At 35.7% G+C, this 16729-nt stretch overlaps 1 protein-coding gene across 1 annotated transcript in view; it reads left to right on the forward strand.

The window, feature by feature from the left end:
• The window catches only part of LOC135201854 (galectin-4-like), a 218109-nt gene that overhangs the window by 160333 nt on the left and 41047 nt on the right, over positions 1-16729 (forward strand). Inside the window, 2 exon segments of the mRNA XM_064231146.1 lie at positions 13287-13319; positions 13322-13447. Coding sequence (XP_064087216.1) covers positions 13287-13319; positions 13322-13447 — 159 coding nt within the window.

Raw genomic sequence — 16729 nt, forward strand, 5'->3', positions numbered from 1 at the left:
CTCCCAATCCCGGACATTCATCTGTATACAGATGCCTTCGATCAGGGTTGGGGCGCATCCCTAGAGGAAACTCAGGCCAAGAGCCTTTGGAGGGATCCAGATTGAGAGGAGTCAGTCAATTTCCATGAATTGAGAGCAGTAGAGGAGGTGCTAATCGGTTTGCAGAACTGGTCGAAGGGAAAGCATTAGCATTTTTTTCGGACAACACTATGGCCTTAGCATACCTCAAGAAAGAAAGGGGGAGACAAGATTGCCGACACTTAATCTTGTAGCGCAGAGAGTGCTTTGTTGGTGCAAGAGCCATGGAGTTTCTCTCCCCCAGTTCATCGCAAGGAAGCTCACTGTGTTGGCGGACACATTAAGCAGGTTGCAGGAGGTTCTCGGAGGCTAGTGGACCTTAGTTCAAGAAGAAGTCCAGCTTTTATTGAGGAAATGGCCAGCTACCGTGGATCTATTCACCACAAGGCTGAACTTTTGGCTGCCAGTTTACTCCTCATCAGTGCCAGACCCCATGTCTTGCGGGACAGACGCAATTTTACACTCAAGGGACAACCTCCAAGTGTACACTTTTCCCCCTTTTGGAATGATACACCAGGTACAGTCATACCCCTACGTACAAAAGTCCCTACATATGAAAAATCCAGGTTACGAAGGAAAAGACAAAGATTTTTTTGCTTCTGTGTACGAAAATAATTCAGGTTGCGAAAAGGTGTACTGTAAAGTCCGAGATTCACCCGGGCCGCCGAGAACAATTTTAAACTCACGTGCTGCCAACTCAGTAGACTCGCCCATCCTCCCGCTCTCCCATTGGTTCCTGATGCTAGTTACCACCGTAAGATCCTGTTCTCCTATTGGTCAGCATCTATCCCATCATGCATCTACATAAGGGAGTTCCTTACCATTTCGTTTCTGCAGCGTTATCGTACACACGTGGAATTTGTTCGGTAACGTAAATTCATGTTAGTGATTTCGTAAAATTTAGTGTTAATGTTTTCTGCCATTTTTAATGTGTTTTGTAAAGTTAAGTGTTCATGTTTTCTGCTGTTTGTCCTCCTCTGTCCCCACTTTTGGACATCTCCTCACTCAAAAGGTAAGGTTCCACATTTTACTACATACGTACGTACATGTATGTACAGTATTTCTTGTACCCTGTACACTAATACACTTTATTTACAGGTACAGTAACTGTTAGGTTAGGTATTGAATGGTCCAAATTGTTGTATTTCATTGTTTTTTGGTCAATTTAGCTTTATTATAAAATTTACTGTGGTGTTTTTGTAGGGCTTGGAATGAATTAGGCAATTTACATGTAAAACGTAGTTTCTGATACGAAAAAATCAGTTACGAGGCCACTTCATAACGGATTAATTTCGTAACCTGAGGGACAACTGTACTAGTAAAACCGAGGAACAGCGTAGACACAGAAATGACTGATAACTCCCTTCTGGCCCCAGAGACCTTGGTTCCCAGATCTTCTTGAGATGCTAATTATTGCCTTGTAGTAAAGCAGATAAGAATTGTACAGTATATAAGTCTATATATATATATATACACATGCATAAATATCATATATATATATATATATATATATATATATATGTAAGTGTTTACATATAAAAAAATATGGAATGTTAGTCCATATATATAAAAGTCTAAAACTAAAGAGGTCAACCAGATTGCTTGCAGGAATGTGATCAGACTAGAGACGCTAAAGATGACGTATACAATAAATATGTAAGCTAAGATAACATGCCGTCACCTGTAGTCATTCAATTGTTTATAAACATTAGTACAAGCTCCTGCTTGAGACAACTACCCGACCTATTATTCAAACGGCCTACGTGATCTGTAGCGTGTCTCATTCGATTGTGTGTTCGTATGAAACTATGTTATCTGATAGTATGTTCATATGTTCGAACTACTGTCTGTTCCTTCATAACTTGTAACAGAGATGGTAGACAAGCAGAACAGAGTTAGCTATCGTTATTAGAAGACCTGTACCTCTTTACCTAAGCTTTATCATGTAGAGGAATAGGATTAGCCATCATCATTGGCAGAAGCGATCAAGCTATCGTCATAGAAGACGTTGTAAGCGATCATACCTGATCTTCATCATGTAAAACTTCAGAAGAATATACTATTTTATACCTTGTGTTTTCTACAAGAACCTCACCGAACCATGAGGTTTAACACATCGTCGTAAAGATAATACCGACTTCGTAAGTGATCTACAAAACCCCAGACACTCCATTGAAGATGGAAGTGCAATACCAACCGACTTAGCGTATAGATTATCGCTAGTCTAACATACCTCATAGGGCGCCTTATCATACAAGGCACAAGCCCTAATATTTGGTGGCCAGCGGACCAGAAGAACTCTACAACGTCCTACGAAGAAAAAAACCAGAATAATAAATCATGTATCATAAGAAGTCAACGACGACGGAAGCAGCAGATTCGTCAAGCAACCTAGTATCATCATTAGTGAGCGACTTCAGAAAACAACAAGATTCGTCAAGCAACTTAGTATCATCGTTAGTGAATAACTTCAGGAAACAAAAAACCGACGTGTCCTTTTCCTACGGCAACGGAAGCTTCGTCTCTCATTAGAATCATTCAAGAAAACATCGTTAGTGAGCGTTTCCGGCACTCCAAGAAACAAACCGAACGCGTCTGCAGCATCGGATCTTTCAAGGGCTCGAATCATCGAAACAACGCGCACGGGGGAAAACTGAAGCCAAACCAGGTCATCCGCTAAATAGAGAAGGAGGACCAAGGCCGTGTGTCGTTATCGGAACACCGTGACTTCCCACAAAAGCAAGCTAAGTACAACTTTTATTCATTTGGAGTAACTTTGAGTGTTTCCTTTGCAGGTCGAATTTCGTTATTCCTGTGGCTGAAGTTACGAGACATTCTTAATCTTACTTTTTTTACAGAAATTATCTACATCATTGAGATTTCGCTACTGCGAGTTTTTTTATCTTTGAGTGTCTGTTTCCAGAAGTTCTACTGAAATATCATAATCATATACTATGTTAATTTTATCATTTTGGGTGATTATTAATCCCTTACGTAACAAATCATATTAAACAGTGAATATGCGTTTACGCAGTGGACGTCTGTATTTATACAGATGCATGGATAGGGTCATTAAGCACCGTAGTGATTAGAAAACACACAAAAAAACAAGTGGAACACCCGTACAAATCTATATAAATTAGAGGTAACACTATTTCGGGTCATGACAATAAATGCTCCTTTGCAAATTCCCGATCGCAGTTTTAGCCTTTAGTTTTTTGAGTATATAAAATATCGAACCTCAATGACTCAACTTAACTTTAAAAATATGGCTGGATTGCAAGGAATAACATGTCTGTAAAAAACTTTCATCAGGCTAAACGCGCTGACCAGGATCCCTCACTATTTCAAATTTTAGCAAAGAATGAAGTACAAACAGTTAAAATTGAATACAGTAGAGATAACTTGTCTTATTAGTAATCGCTCAGTTCCTAATAGTTCATCATTCATTGCTTTATACGTAACCAGCAAACATAATGCTAAAAACACAATACGTTGCCGATGGTAATAAAGAGAAGGATCCTAATTATTACAAAAAGAAATAGTAACAGTAGCCCGTTCAGAATCAAACAAGCAAACTCGGTGACTGTGTCACCTAGTCAAGCGGTCAAGGTCAGTCGAAAAAACTGCCGAAGTGTTCAAAGCAAAGCAAATTCCACACAATAAGCGACTCTAGCAGAGTGGGGGAAAAGCGATGTTGGTTCATACATACCGATATCTTTTTGAACTAAAAAGGATTTTTCCTATGAAACACACGACCGTATAAGTAATCAGAGCAGGTTTTCGTTTTAATTTTAATACATTAAGTATGGAATAAATAAAATACTGGTGGATTAAGCCCGACTGTACGCGCCGTAAAAATTAGAATATCTTATTTATTCCTTTAGTACAATTAATTACCAGTATTTACGGACTCACCGTCTGTTGTTCGAACTTCCCTAATGAGAAGTCCGATAAGCGAGCGTTTACAGATACCTCTATAGATAAAAAAAACGTTGATCTGTATGTAGTGTAATTGTAAGATCCATCTAGGGGTATACAAAATATTATCTTACATCCTGCAAAATAAGGCGTGTTTATCAAAGGAAAATCCTATAAACCTTCAAACATATTAAAATCCGTTTTGAACAAAATGAGACAGTTAATCAAATAATAACTTATATAAAGGAACTATACATTTGTCTCATAAATCGTAACATTGTTCAAATGACCAACAGAATTCTCCCACAACCGCAGTCGTACTTTGCACGCAAAAATCTCGAGAAGCATGCACCCTCGAATGTCTTAGTGCGTGTAAAAAGACTTTGCTGGGAAATGAAATTTTTAATCCTTACCCGACACTCTGAAATATAACGATTTCCGCGAACAAAGCCCTAAAAGTATACATATCGTGGATACGGAAGTTATAAATATCGCATTTTTATTGTTGCTAATTTTTAATCACGCCCAACCAGTCCGTGGATGGAATCTCTCTGATAATCTATCTAAAGTAAATACCGTAAAGTATTTGCAAGCAGAGGTGATCAGCAGAAAATTTTTTTTATCTTTTACCTGAATACCAGGAATAAGTTTCTCCACTGGCGAGTGATCTCTGGAAAAAACGGATGTAATTTAACACAAAATACGGTCTAAGGACAAACATAAAGCTATATACGTACCTTCGTGTAGACTCTCAATGAAATTTCAAAATAGAGATAAATGACGAAGTTGAAAAATGTTAGTAATAGGAGCCATTAGGAAATCAAATAAGCCCATATAATTTTTCCCTCAAATGTCATGCCATAAAAGATCGGATTCGCGTATCTGCGTAGATTCTGTCGCTTAAACAAGGAAACGACTCCCGATAGTTTCCAGGTGCTATTGTACCGACGACATCTTCTCTGTTAGTTAGAATAAATTTTTTTCACCAACTTGGACTTACTTAAATGCTTTTACCAGATACCATTACCTAAGTGATTGTACCTCATACACCGTTTTCAGCACACTCAGGGGTACATTATCAATTTTTACGTATGCCTCCGGCTTACTTCGTTGCACCCCAATTACAATATAGTGTTTGGAGATTTTTTAGGGATACCCTACATGCCTATATGGATGATCTTGTAATCTTTTCTAATACCTTAGAAGTACATTCACATAAAGTAGAGCTAGTGCTACAGAGACAAAGACAAATAATCTCAGAGTAAAATATCTAAATGTGATTTTGTTTTTTAAAAACCGAACATGTTTATCTAGGTTTTATGTGTCTGGTCAAGGTCTTAAAAGTAGTCCATGGTAAGGTGGCGTCGCTATTCATAACTTTCCGGTACTTATTAACGTAAAAGGGGATACAGCACTTTTGCGCTGTAGGTGGGTATTACAATCGTATGTAAATATGTAACTCTTCAATGATGACAGCTCCTTAACAGATCTTACGAAGAAGAGCGTAGATTTTATTATGGTCTGAAAAGCATCAACAGGCGTTCGATATCTTAAAAGCGAAATAATGCAGCTCACCTACTTAAAAATCCCTGATTTAAATAAGGAATTTTTTTTATTGCAAACAGACGCCTCAGACCAAGGGGTATGAGGGTACTACTTCAGTAATGATAAAACAGTTTTCTTCCCTATAGCTTTTTATTCACGTAAACTAAAGCCCTTTGAAAGTAAATATGCAATAATAGGCAAGGAAGGGCTAGGTATCTTTAACTCACTAGTATATTTTAAGTTCATAATCTATGGCTATCCTGATAAAGTCCTTACTGAAACATGAGTCCTTTACCGAGTTTTTTCAAAGGCTTTAATCACAGTCCAAAGAACTCGGTGACAAATGATCATTCAGGTCTTTGGAGCCAAGATAAGATATCTACCTGGGAAAGCAAATATCATAGCTGACGCATATCCCGCAATCCCGCACCATACCGCAAAGAACCATTAATTAGACTAAAAGATATAGAAAAACATCCGTACCTATTGTTAAAACCGTATCTCAAAACAAGAAAATTCCTTAACCCAAGAGATCGCGAGCATTGAATATCTGGGTGGAGCGCAGAACTGTTACAAACTGAACAAAGCAAGAGTCAACAGACATAACCCAAACAATAAACACTTCGAAACGGAAACCGAGTCAGCAGCAATAAACACCAAACAATAAACACTTCGAAACGGAAACAGGGTCAGCGGCTAAGCATAAACAATACACACTTCGAGCAGAAACCCTAAAGCAAAAGTATATTTAAAGTATGTGTATCAGAATAATGTAATCAAATGTAATATTATATGTAGGTCTGTGACGAGGTAAACCCGAAGAACACAGCAGATGACTAACGACCAGGTATTAGTAATAATCTCTTTCATACCAATCGTCATAAACTGGTGCATTCCGTCATCCAGGGTTCCCTACTATGTCACAGAAAGCCAAATCCACTATTTTACTGGCCTACAATGCTTACAGATATAAAAAGCACATAACTGATTGTAACACGTGTCATGAAGACAAGGGACACACTAAGACCACCTGTCAGTTTAGGAGCCTATCCTGTGCCAAATCAATCCTTGAAAGAATATACGTAGAATTATTAACAGAATTACGAGTCTGACAGAGGGAATAAACACTTCTTAGTGTTAATAGTTCCTTGACACGTTATATAGAATTAATAGCACTAAAAACAAACACCGCAATTGAGTGCGTTAGGAATATTTATGAGTGCTAAATCAGTAAAATATGGAATTTAACACATAATAATCTGTGACTCGGGTGACGTAAATCAATAATAATCTCCTTAACACGTTATGTGAATTCCTTTCCATTAAGAAAACCAATAATATATTTTATCACCCAGAGTCAATCGGTTTGGTAGAATAACGGATAATTAAATAGGAAGTGTCAATGTCTTACGAGTTACAACTCGTGATGTTGGATCCGAACTGGATTATAGCGGTTCTCGCGGTTTTAAATACCTTTATCATTGATATCTTGTATCTATAGAATTGATGCCGCAAGTAGCCTATACGGTACGCCGCTAGAACACTTTTTCCACATATTCAAGCCAACCATTAATTTATCAAAGATATATAAAAAAATATATAAATAAATATAAAAAAAATAAGATAAATATGGATACAAGTGGAGTCAATATAACACTCCGTAAGAAGTCGGAAGGGTTACAAATTATAATAAAAAGGAATCACGATAAAACTCAATAAGCAAAACGTAACCATAGGTTAATTAAATATCTAAATATATATGCGTAAAGATTTGAACTCTAACTTAACGCTTTAGTAATGACAAATAAGCTAAAAGTTCAAACACATATCCAAAAACCTACTGACATATTGTCTGTCCCGGTGATTTATATTCGTAGTCAATGAAAAAAAAAAAAATTAAATAAATAAATAAATAAATAAACTAAAAATAATAAATAAAATAAAATAAAATAAAATAAAAGAAAGAGATTTTAAAGTCAGGACGTCTAGAAGTGAAAATGTTATCTATGAAATAATCCTATATGAATCTTATACAGGGCTAATAATATATATAGAATTTGTATGGAAACCTTTTTCATATAGTTTGAATAAGGAATATTTATTTAACATAATGCCAACATTGAAACTAATATATTGTTTTCAATTTTGGTACTGTTTTTTTTTTCAGACATTCTTCTCATGCGGGTGGAGAATTAAAACACTAAAATATCATTTGAAAATACTAAAGTCGTATCTCTTACAGCAAGTAACGTAACTCTTAGCTGGCTGAGAGCAATCTCCTGCCAAGTGACGACGTCATCATTGCCGTATCAGCATTTGTTCCTTTTAACCTCAATAATCTGCTTACACAGGCTTCATCTGTGTGTCGTCTCTGCTTTGCAAAGCAGAGATTTGACTGGAGAAAGGAATGCTTAGCCCGAACTTCTCATGGGCAAGGCAGACGTTAGGTACAAATGTCTATCCGTTTGCGCAATGCAAACTTTAGCTAAGGAGTTGCAATCATTTTAAAATTAATAACAAAATAAGCAATAGAATTTCTATAACAACAAAATGAATTAATTTTTCTGAACCTCATAGACATTTAGAAGTATCAAGATATATATGTGAAATATTTACTTGCAACATTAGCCTATTACAATTCAAGTAAAACATTCAATGGAAAATGTCACATTTTCTTGAAAAACCCAAAGTTTATTTAGAAATTAGTTACATAGTTTTTTTTGGGTTTTTTTTTCGTTGTATCTCCTACCTATTGATAAAGTTTTTAAAAAATTAACCTCAGAGGATGCGCGCGGAGAAAATTGAATATGAAACTTTTGTTAGGGCACATAGAATCATGATTAATATTCTCTTGACTCTTATGGTTGCCTGGCAATCTTACAAATAGCTCCGTTTTCCACTTCTTTGTCTAGTAACTTACTACCAGTAATATCGAATTTTCTTTGAGATTCGTAATGATATCGTATTTGTTTGTTATAATTATGGATATTTTTAACAGTCATCCATAGACCTGGATAGGTTCACTCATTGTTAATGGCCATGGAATAAAAAAAGTTTTGTACAGCGGACTCTTTTGAATTCCAAAATATCAGCGATTCATGTGGGTTACGTCTGGCGGTCTAAATGGCTCTCTCCCCTCCCCTGTATTTGGATGTCGTCTGAATTTACTTTGCCCTTGTGACAAGATATAATTTCACTTGCAGGCTGATTAATGGAACCGGTTACAGTATCCTGCAGTACGAGAGTTTCACATAGCAACTTCAAAAAATCGTTCGTCGCAGCGGACGACTACAGTCAAGTAACAACCGCCTACAATGTGAAAAGGGAATTTCATGGGGGTGGAACTTCTTCCGGACCGGGGAAAACACCGTATCTCGTCGTTGTAATCTCGTTTTCATGCGGAACGCTCCAAGCGGCTGTCGGAATTCGACTACAAAAGGGACATAACTTCCGACAATTACGACCCGAAGGATATTCAACTCTACTTTGCTGGCGAAGGACTCGTGCTGGGATGATCTATTCATCGCGAACGTAATCGTGTAGCTTAGGATGCAGAGAATAAGTATGAGCGCAAAATAGAACGTTGGACCCGCCCAGGCAAATTTTCCCCTTGTTTTAACCATTGAAAAAGGCCGTTTCAATGGCTAGGTAGGTGGTTGTCTGGAACTGTGTAATGGACGAAAAGTTGTTCGAAAGCTAGTTAAAAGTGAAGTAGTATAACCTCGGTCATGTATCCTATATATAATTGATCATATAACAGAGTCGAAATATATCTTTGCGTGTACGCAATAGGAATCTCTATATAATTGATCATAATAACAGAATCGAAATATATTTTTGGCGTGTACGCAATAGAATCTCTTATATAAATGATCATAAATAACAGAATCAAATATATCTTTTGCGTGTACGCAATAGGAATCTATTTAAAGTGCACATATATTAATCATAATTATATGAATCCATATACATATGTATAAACAAATCAGGTAGCCTATAATCAATCTGTTACCTTATATCTTACCATTATCTGCAGTTATTTATGAGTTAATATATGAATTAATGAATCAGATATATAACATTTAGCATAAAAATCAACGAATCAATCAGCATAAACATTAATAACTTTATCAATTCATATATGAAATTTTTTATCAGTTAAAATATGATTTTTATCATGTTAATCTTCATTCTATGCAATTATCAGAGTACATTAGTATTTTCTGTAGCATAAAGTATCTTAAAGAGATGAAGTGAAAAAAACTGTATCATTATATATCATGTGATCACTATTATTTACCAATATCATTGTTTTATATTTTATTACTTGAATCAATTCATGTACACAATGAATTTTTATTTACTTATATATATATATATATTATTATATATATATAATATATATATATATATACTATATATATATTCACATAGTGTCTGTATCACACTCCTATAAGTCAAATGCAAGTCAAGTTTGAGTAATATTCAGTAGTTGGTTTTGGTAGCTGACCGAGCTAATGTAAGTGTTTACATAATAAAAATATGGAATGTTAGTCCATATATAAAAGTCTAAAACTAAAGAGGTCAACCAGATTGCTTGCAGGAATGTGATCAGGACTAGAGACGCTAAGATGACGTAATACAATAAATATGTAAGCTAAGATAACATGCCGTCACCTGTAGTCATTCAATTGTTTATTTTAAACATTAGTACAAGCTCCCTGCTTGAGACAACTACCCCGACCTATTATTCAAACGGCCTACGTGATCTGTAGCGTGTCTCATTCGATTGTGTGTTCGTATGAAACTATGTTATCGTGATAGTAGTTCATAATTTTGTTTCTAACTACTGTCTGTTCCTTCATAACTTGTAACAGAGATGGTAGACAAGCAGAACAGGAGTTAGCTATCGTTATTAGAAGACCTGTACCTCTTTACCTAAGCTTTATCATGTAGAGGAATAGGATTAGCCATCATCATTGGCAGAAGCGATCAAGCTATCGTCATAGAAGACTGTACGATCATACCTGATCTTCATCATGTAAAACTTCAGAAGAATATAGACTATTTTTTTAATACCTTGTGTTTTTCTACAAGAACCTCACCGAACCATGAGTTTAACACATCGTCGTAAAGATAATACCGACTTCGTAAGTGATCTACAAAACCCCAGACACTCCATTGAAGATGGAAGTGCAATACCAACCGACTTAAAAAAAAAGCGTATAGATTATCGCTAGTCTAACATTACCTCATAGGGCCGCCTTATCATACAAGGCACAAGCCCTAATATATATATATATATATATATATATATGTGTGTGTGTGTGTGTGTGTGTGTGTATAGATATATATAGATATAGATATAGATATTTAGATGCTATATATATATATAGATATATATATATATATATATATATATATATATATATATATATATATATATATATATATATAGATTATAGATAAGATATAGACTATATAGATATATAGATATATAGAATATAGATCTAGATTAGATATATAGATATATAGATATATAGCATATATAGATATATAGATATAAGATATATAGGATATAGAGATATATAGATATATAGATATATAGATATATATATATATTATAATATATATATATAAAATATATAATAAGATATATATAGAGAGGAGAGAGAGAGGAGAGAGAGATGAGATATAGATATAGATATAGGATATATATATATATTATATATATAATTATTCTATTATTATATTATCTGTCTAATATCTATTATAATCTAATGTCCTTTATTATCTAATACAAGCTACAAATGTCCGGTTTATTATCTAATTCGCTCTACCTCGGATTAATATATTTTCATATTTTAAGTGAGGGGGAATTTATTAAGCGATAATAGAGCGAATTAGATATTAAAGGACATTTGTAGCTCGATATATGTATATGAATCACGGTAATGTGATTGACATTATATATATATATATATATATATATATATATATATATATATATATATATATATATATATATATATATATATATATATATATATATATATATATATATATATATATATATATTATAAGGTATATAAGTATGTATGCACATTTGTTTGTATGTATATGTGTATGTATATATATTTATATACTGCACAATTCTTATCTGCTTTACTAAAAGGCAATGATTAGCAAATGTTTATACTTTGGTAGAGAAACATACATCAGCAGCATGTGTGAATTAGTTTTTATCCCCCATACAACTAAGAAGGTAGTGAAATGCCTGGAGATAATTCCGTAGAGTTCACCAGCATGTTGCTGACAGAAGAATTCTAAGGTTGTAATTCAAGTATGCTTTCTGGTGCTTTTTATTTTTATTTATTTATTTTTTCCCCCAAGCTTTTGACCAGCTCAATGGTCATTCTCTAGACAGGTAAGGAGAATCTGGAGACAAGGGGTGTGGGTGATGCAATATATAGGGAACCACCATTGCAGCTAGGAGCAGCTCATATTTCTCATAGATTGCTAGTGGATTGTTGTGTACGACCAAAACTTTCTTCTTCCAGACAATGATGGGTACGCCCATTCCCCTGTGTGAGTGTTGGAGAATGGGGTGTGGGGTTGTGGTACTGGGTGGTATGCTGACAGAGGATGGAGGCTCCTGATTGGTTTGCTTGCCAGAGATCCTAGGAAAAAGTTTTGATAGGATGATACAACTGGAGAGCTGTCCCATTGGCTTTGAATCTAGCTGAGCAATGGAGCCACTGATTTGCTGGCAGTGGGAGGGTTTACTCGGTGCTGGAGGAGGAGGATACCTGTTATGTTATCTGTGGCATGTCTTATAGTTCTGACGATGGTCAGAAAAAGGGTTCCTTGGGTTAAATTGAGTATGGGCTTCCACCAAAGAATGTTCAGGGCCTTGTAACACAGGCAGTGGTGGTCTTTGTTGCTGCAAGATTGTGGGGTTTCTTATTATCTGGTGTTGGGGGTTACTGCTGTTTCCCCATGCAGTGTTGGTATACTGCCCCTTTATGTAGGTGAGCAGCAATCCTCTTGGTGGCATCTATTCTTCAGGCACATCACCTAGTTGGTAGACTACTGTTACTCTCAGGGGAGAACTGCTGACATTGGGGATATTCTTCTTGAGGTACTGGGCAGTCCTCTGGCCTTTATAGTAGTATGTATATCATAAGGTCAAATGTTGTTTCTACTCCAGCAGGGGTTACTTAGGCCCAGATGTTTTTTATGGCTGCCTCATCCTTTTTGTAGTCAGTATTTGTGTATCTGCCAAATAGTTTTATGGTCCTTGTGCCCTCCCGGTGGCACAGCTTTCCCACTGGTACCAGTGGTGCTCCTCAATACCATTGTGAATTTTCAGCTAGAGGCAAATGTTGCTGAAGACTAGCAGAGCACATACTGTATACACACACTTATATCATTGGATATCTATACCTCAGCATAATAATTTTCCAAAGTAGTTGGAGTGATAGGTAGTCATTTTCTAAGGTTGCTTATTTGGTTTGAAAGACATTCTTGATATGAAGTTGATGGTTACAGCAATGAGTAAGTAATTGAGAGAGGAAATAATGATAATCTCACTTAAAATGAGTGGATATTTGATATTTTAGCCTAGTATATATGAATAGAGCATGTGAATTGGTGTCCCTATTTTCTAACACAAGTACTTAATAGAAATTGAGTCAATAATTGTCATACATTATTGGTTACACTTTTTTTTTTTTTTACAGAAATCTAAACATGCTGGTGGGTATCCTGGCCATGTGGGTATCCAGCCCTGGATATCTGTCATGGTGGATATCCTGGTCATGGTGGTGGGGGAGGAGGAGTTCTTAATAAAGCAATGCAAGTTGGTGGAACTCTTGCGACAGCTAAAATGATGTCCAAGCCTGTAAGTATCAAATCTTTTTTATTGCATGTTTGTTGTTCAGTATTAAGCAGTTTCCCATAACAGGCTTGATCCAAACACAAAATAATGCATGCTAACAGTTAAAACATAATGAATACCATTTGCAGAAAACTTCCACAAAATAAGCCTCACCATATTACAAAGAAGGCTTTTGTGTAGCACACTGAACCCTTTTACTTTCCCCTCACCCTTCACTACTATCTTGCATGGACTTTTTGCCTCCTGGTTTTAAGCGAGCTCCTGCTTTTGTTCCTTCTATTTAGCATTTTCTATTTTTTCATATACGTATACACTTTCATCAGACTGCCTCCTCATTTTTTCAAGTTGACTGAACCATTTCAAAATACACTGATTCATCTTCTCATCAGTACTTACTATTTCTGCTGATTGCCATGTTTTATCCTTTCAGTTCTTTTTTTTTTTTTTTACTACATATACTACAGAAACAATGCATCTCGGCACCTTCACCATCTTTTCCTTTTGTGTACGTTTTTTTTTTTTTTTTTTCAGCATTTGCACTTCACTTCTGTGAAGGAGAGTTGGCTTAACAGCCCCTTCATATTGTCCCACCTTGGTATCCATAGACTCCAATTCTCTTTCAGATCTTTGGATACATTTAGGTACCTTCTTATATCATGTTCTGACTCACCTCTTCCTTCATAGTACCCCCCCCCCCCCCACCCCCCCTCAGTTTGGAACCACCTTGAGGTGGTGAGGAGGCTCTCAAACTTCAGGAATTTCTTCCTAGGTTCGAACCCAAGAGTCCCATATAACATTATATATTTTTGTGTTAATATTTGTGGCCTTTCCCATTTTTGTCAAAATTTTCCAAATCAAATAAAAAAGAAAACATACCATGGGTTAATGTGGAGTTAAATCTGAAGCTAAATAGTAAGAACTGTGGTAGATCCACCATCTACCTGACAATATTCGGATCTGTTTTTCAGGTGGAACTATTCTGTGGAGCTGGACCACAGATTCCAGGGGGCCCCTGTTTCTAGGAATAGAACTCTTGGCATTCTGTCCAGTTTGCCCATAATGTGATTAGGATGGGGATAATTGTATTATCGTAATACTCTTAGTCCTAGCAAGCAGGTTCTGCTTACACTTGGGCCATACTAATCATGTTATGCCATCCCCTTTTGGGGAAGGGTAGGGTTGCAGACATTTAGGAGTCATTTCTCACTTGTGCCATTGGTGGAAGATTTAACTTCAAGAAGGGCCAATGATATCTTTTTTTAAGATTTTTAATGGTCAGTTGATGACTATTGGCATATCACTCCTGAATTTCCTTGGTACAGCCTCTAGCAGTGAAAATGCTATAAATGCGCTACAAAGGAACACCCTGTTCCAAGTAAAGCAACAGAGCCAGAACACCAATTAGGGTGCATAAAAAGTAAAACAGAAACAAACAAAAATCAATTGGCAAACTCCAATATCATAACAATGGAACCATATACTATAATGAACAATAATTCTGAATTAGAGACAAGTAATCCTCCCATCAATACAGAAAAATATAACAACTCTGATAGATAAGCAACGTACGTAAAACAAGGACCAAAAAGAAACAAAAATTACAGACTTAATCCCACATTGGTACATTTTGATGACTTCTTTGGACCAGGTAACTGGTCAAGATTTCTAGTCCTCAAAACTGACAACAAAATTTCAGTAGCAATACTAGAAAACAAATTATGCAACATGTATCCAACACAGGCCATGGAATGTAGACACATCAAAGACAATGAATGGCTAATTCAAGTAACCAACAAAAAGCAGTCCACTGCCTTTTTAAGTATAATGGATATAAATGATATAAAAGTAACAATTACAAGCCACAAAACATTGAATTATGTACAGGTACAGTCATCTTACCCAACAATGAACAAGAACTTCCTTCAAAACAACCACTACTAGACTCCTTGAAATTGAGATATAACAGTATTTATGATCTAGAAATATACTCAATTCCAAGTAGGAAAGACAAAAATAAAAATATCAACACTGCCAAAATGAAATTTACAGACCAAGATCTCCCATTTTAAATAAAAAATCTCGGGCAAAAGACAGGCACAAAATACAGGCAGTCCCCGGATTACGACAGGGTTCCGTTCTTGAGACGCGTTGTAAGCCGAAAATTGTTGTAAGCCGGAACATTGTCAAAAAGCCTAAGAAAACCTTCCTTTAAATGCTTTGGGTGCATTAAAAACCATGTAACTGCATTCTTATTGCATTTTTCATAAAAAAAAAAACTTCAAATATTATTTTGCATTTAGCGTCGTAGGCATCGTAACCCTGGAACATGTGTTGTAAACCTGGAAATAATTTCTGATAAATATAATTGAAAAGTGTTGTAACCTCGGAACATCGTAAGCTGATCCCGTTGTAGAGAAGTACGTCCTTTCATTCCAAAACCATTACAATTTACACAGTGCTCAAGGTGTGGAGACACATACAAAAATTAAGGCAATATGTGCGTAATAAGGTGATATGTGCAGTCTGCGCATCAGATAACCATACCACTAATTGGGACTGTAACCACCCAAAATGTATTAATTGTGGGCTAGCCCATCATGCAAAATATAAAGAATGCTTATTTTACCAATACAACACAGAACTTCAGTTGTTAATAAATAGGACAGGAATGTCAGTCATGGAAGCCAGACTCAAGCTAAAAGTAAGAGGAGTTAATAATCCATCCAAAAGCCCCACTTTTTCAATTGTAGCTAAAAATCAAGACATCAATCAGCACAATAACAAACAAGATAATATAAACATAGAAATGAATTCTCATGCCAATAGTAATGCTAAAACCCAAAATAAGTGTGATATTATACCCACCAATACCATACTAACATTCCAGATTCAGATATCCATGAAAAAGAATTGTCAATGGAAGAGGAATCAAATAATAACAGTAATAACTAAACTGACAAGAAAGAATACTGGAACGAACCCCCACTAAGGGAAAAAAATTGAATATTGATTATCACAATCAATTAAAGAAACTCCAGCTACAGCAGAACATTTTAAAAAAGACTATTGTATTAACCTCATCACACAAGTGAACATACACAATTATGCTCAGTCCCAATCATACAACCAACATTTGGACAGTGAAGAATCAGTTAATCACTCATTAATGTTTCCAAAGGACAATACTAATGATAGCATTCCCTTATATAATGCTAATGAAAATCATACCATTAAACCAAACCAAAATATAACTATCACACCCCAACCATCCACAAGCCCCAAATA

This window comes from Macrobrachium nipponense, chromosome 28 (assembly GCF_015104395.2).
Source record: "Macrobrachium nipponense isolate FS-2020 chromosome 28, ASM1510439v2, whole genome shotgun sequence".
Taxonomy (NCBI): Eukaryota; Metazoa; Arthropoda; class Malacostraca; order Decapoda; family Palaemonidae; genus Macrobrachium; species Macrobrachium nipponense.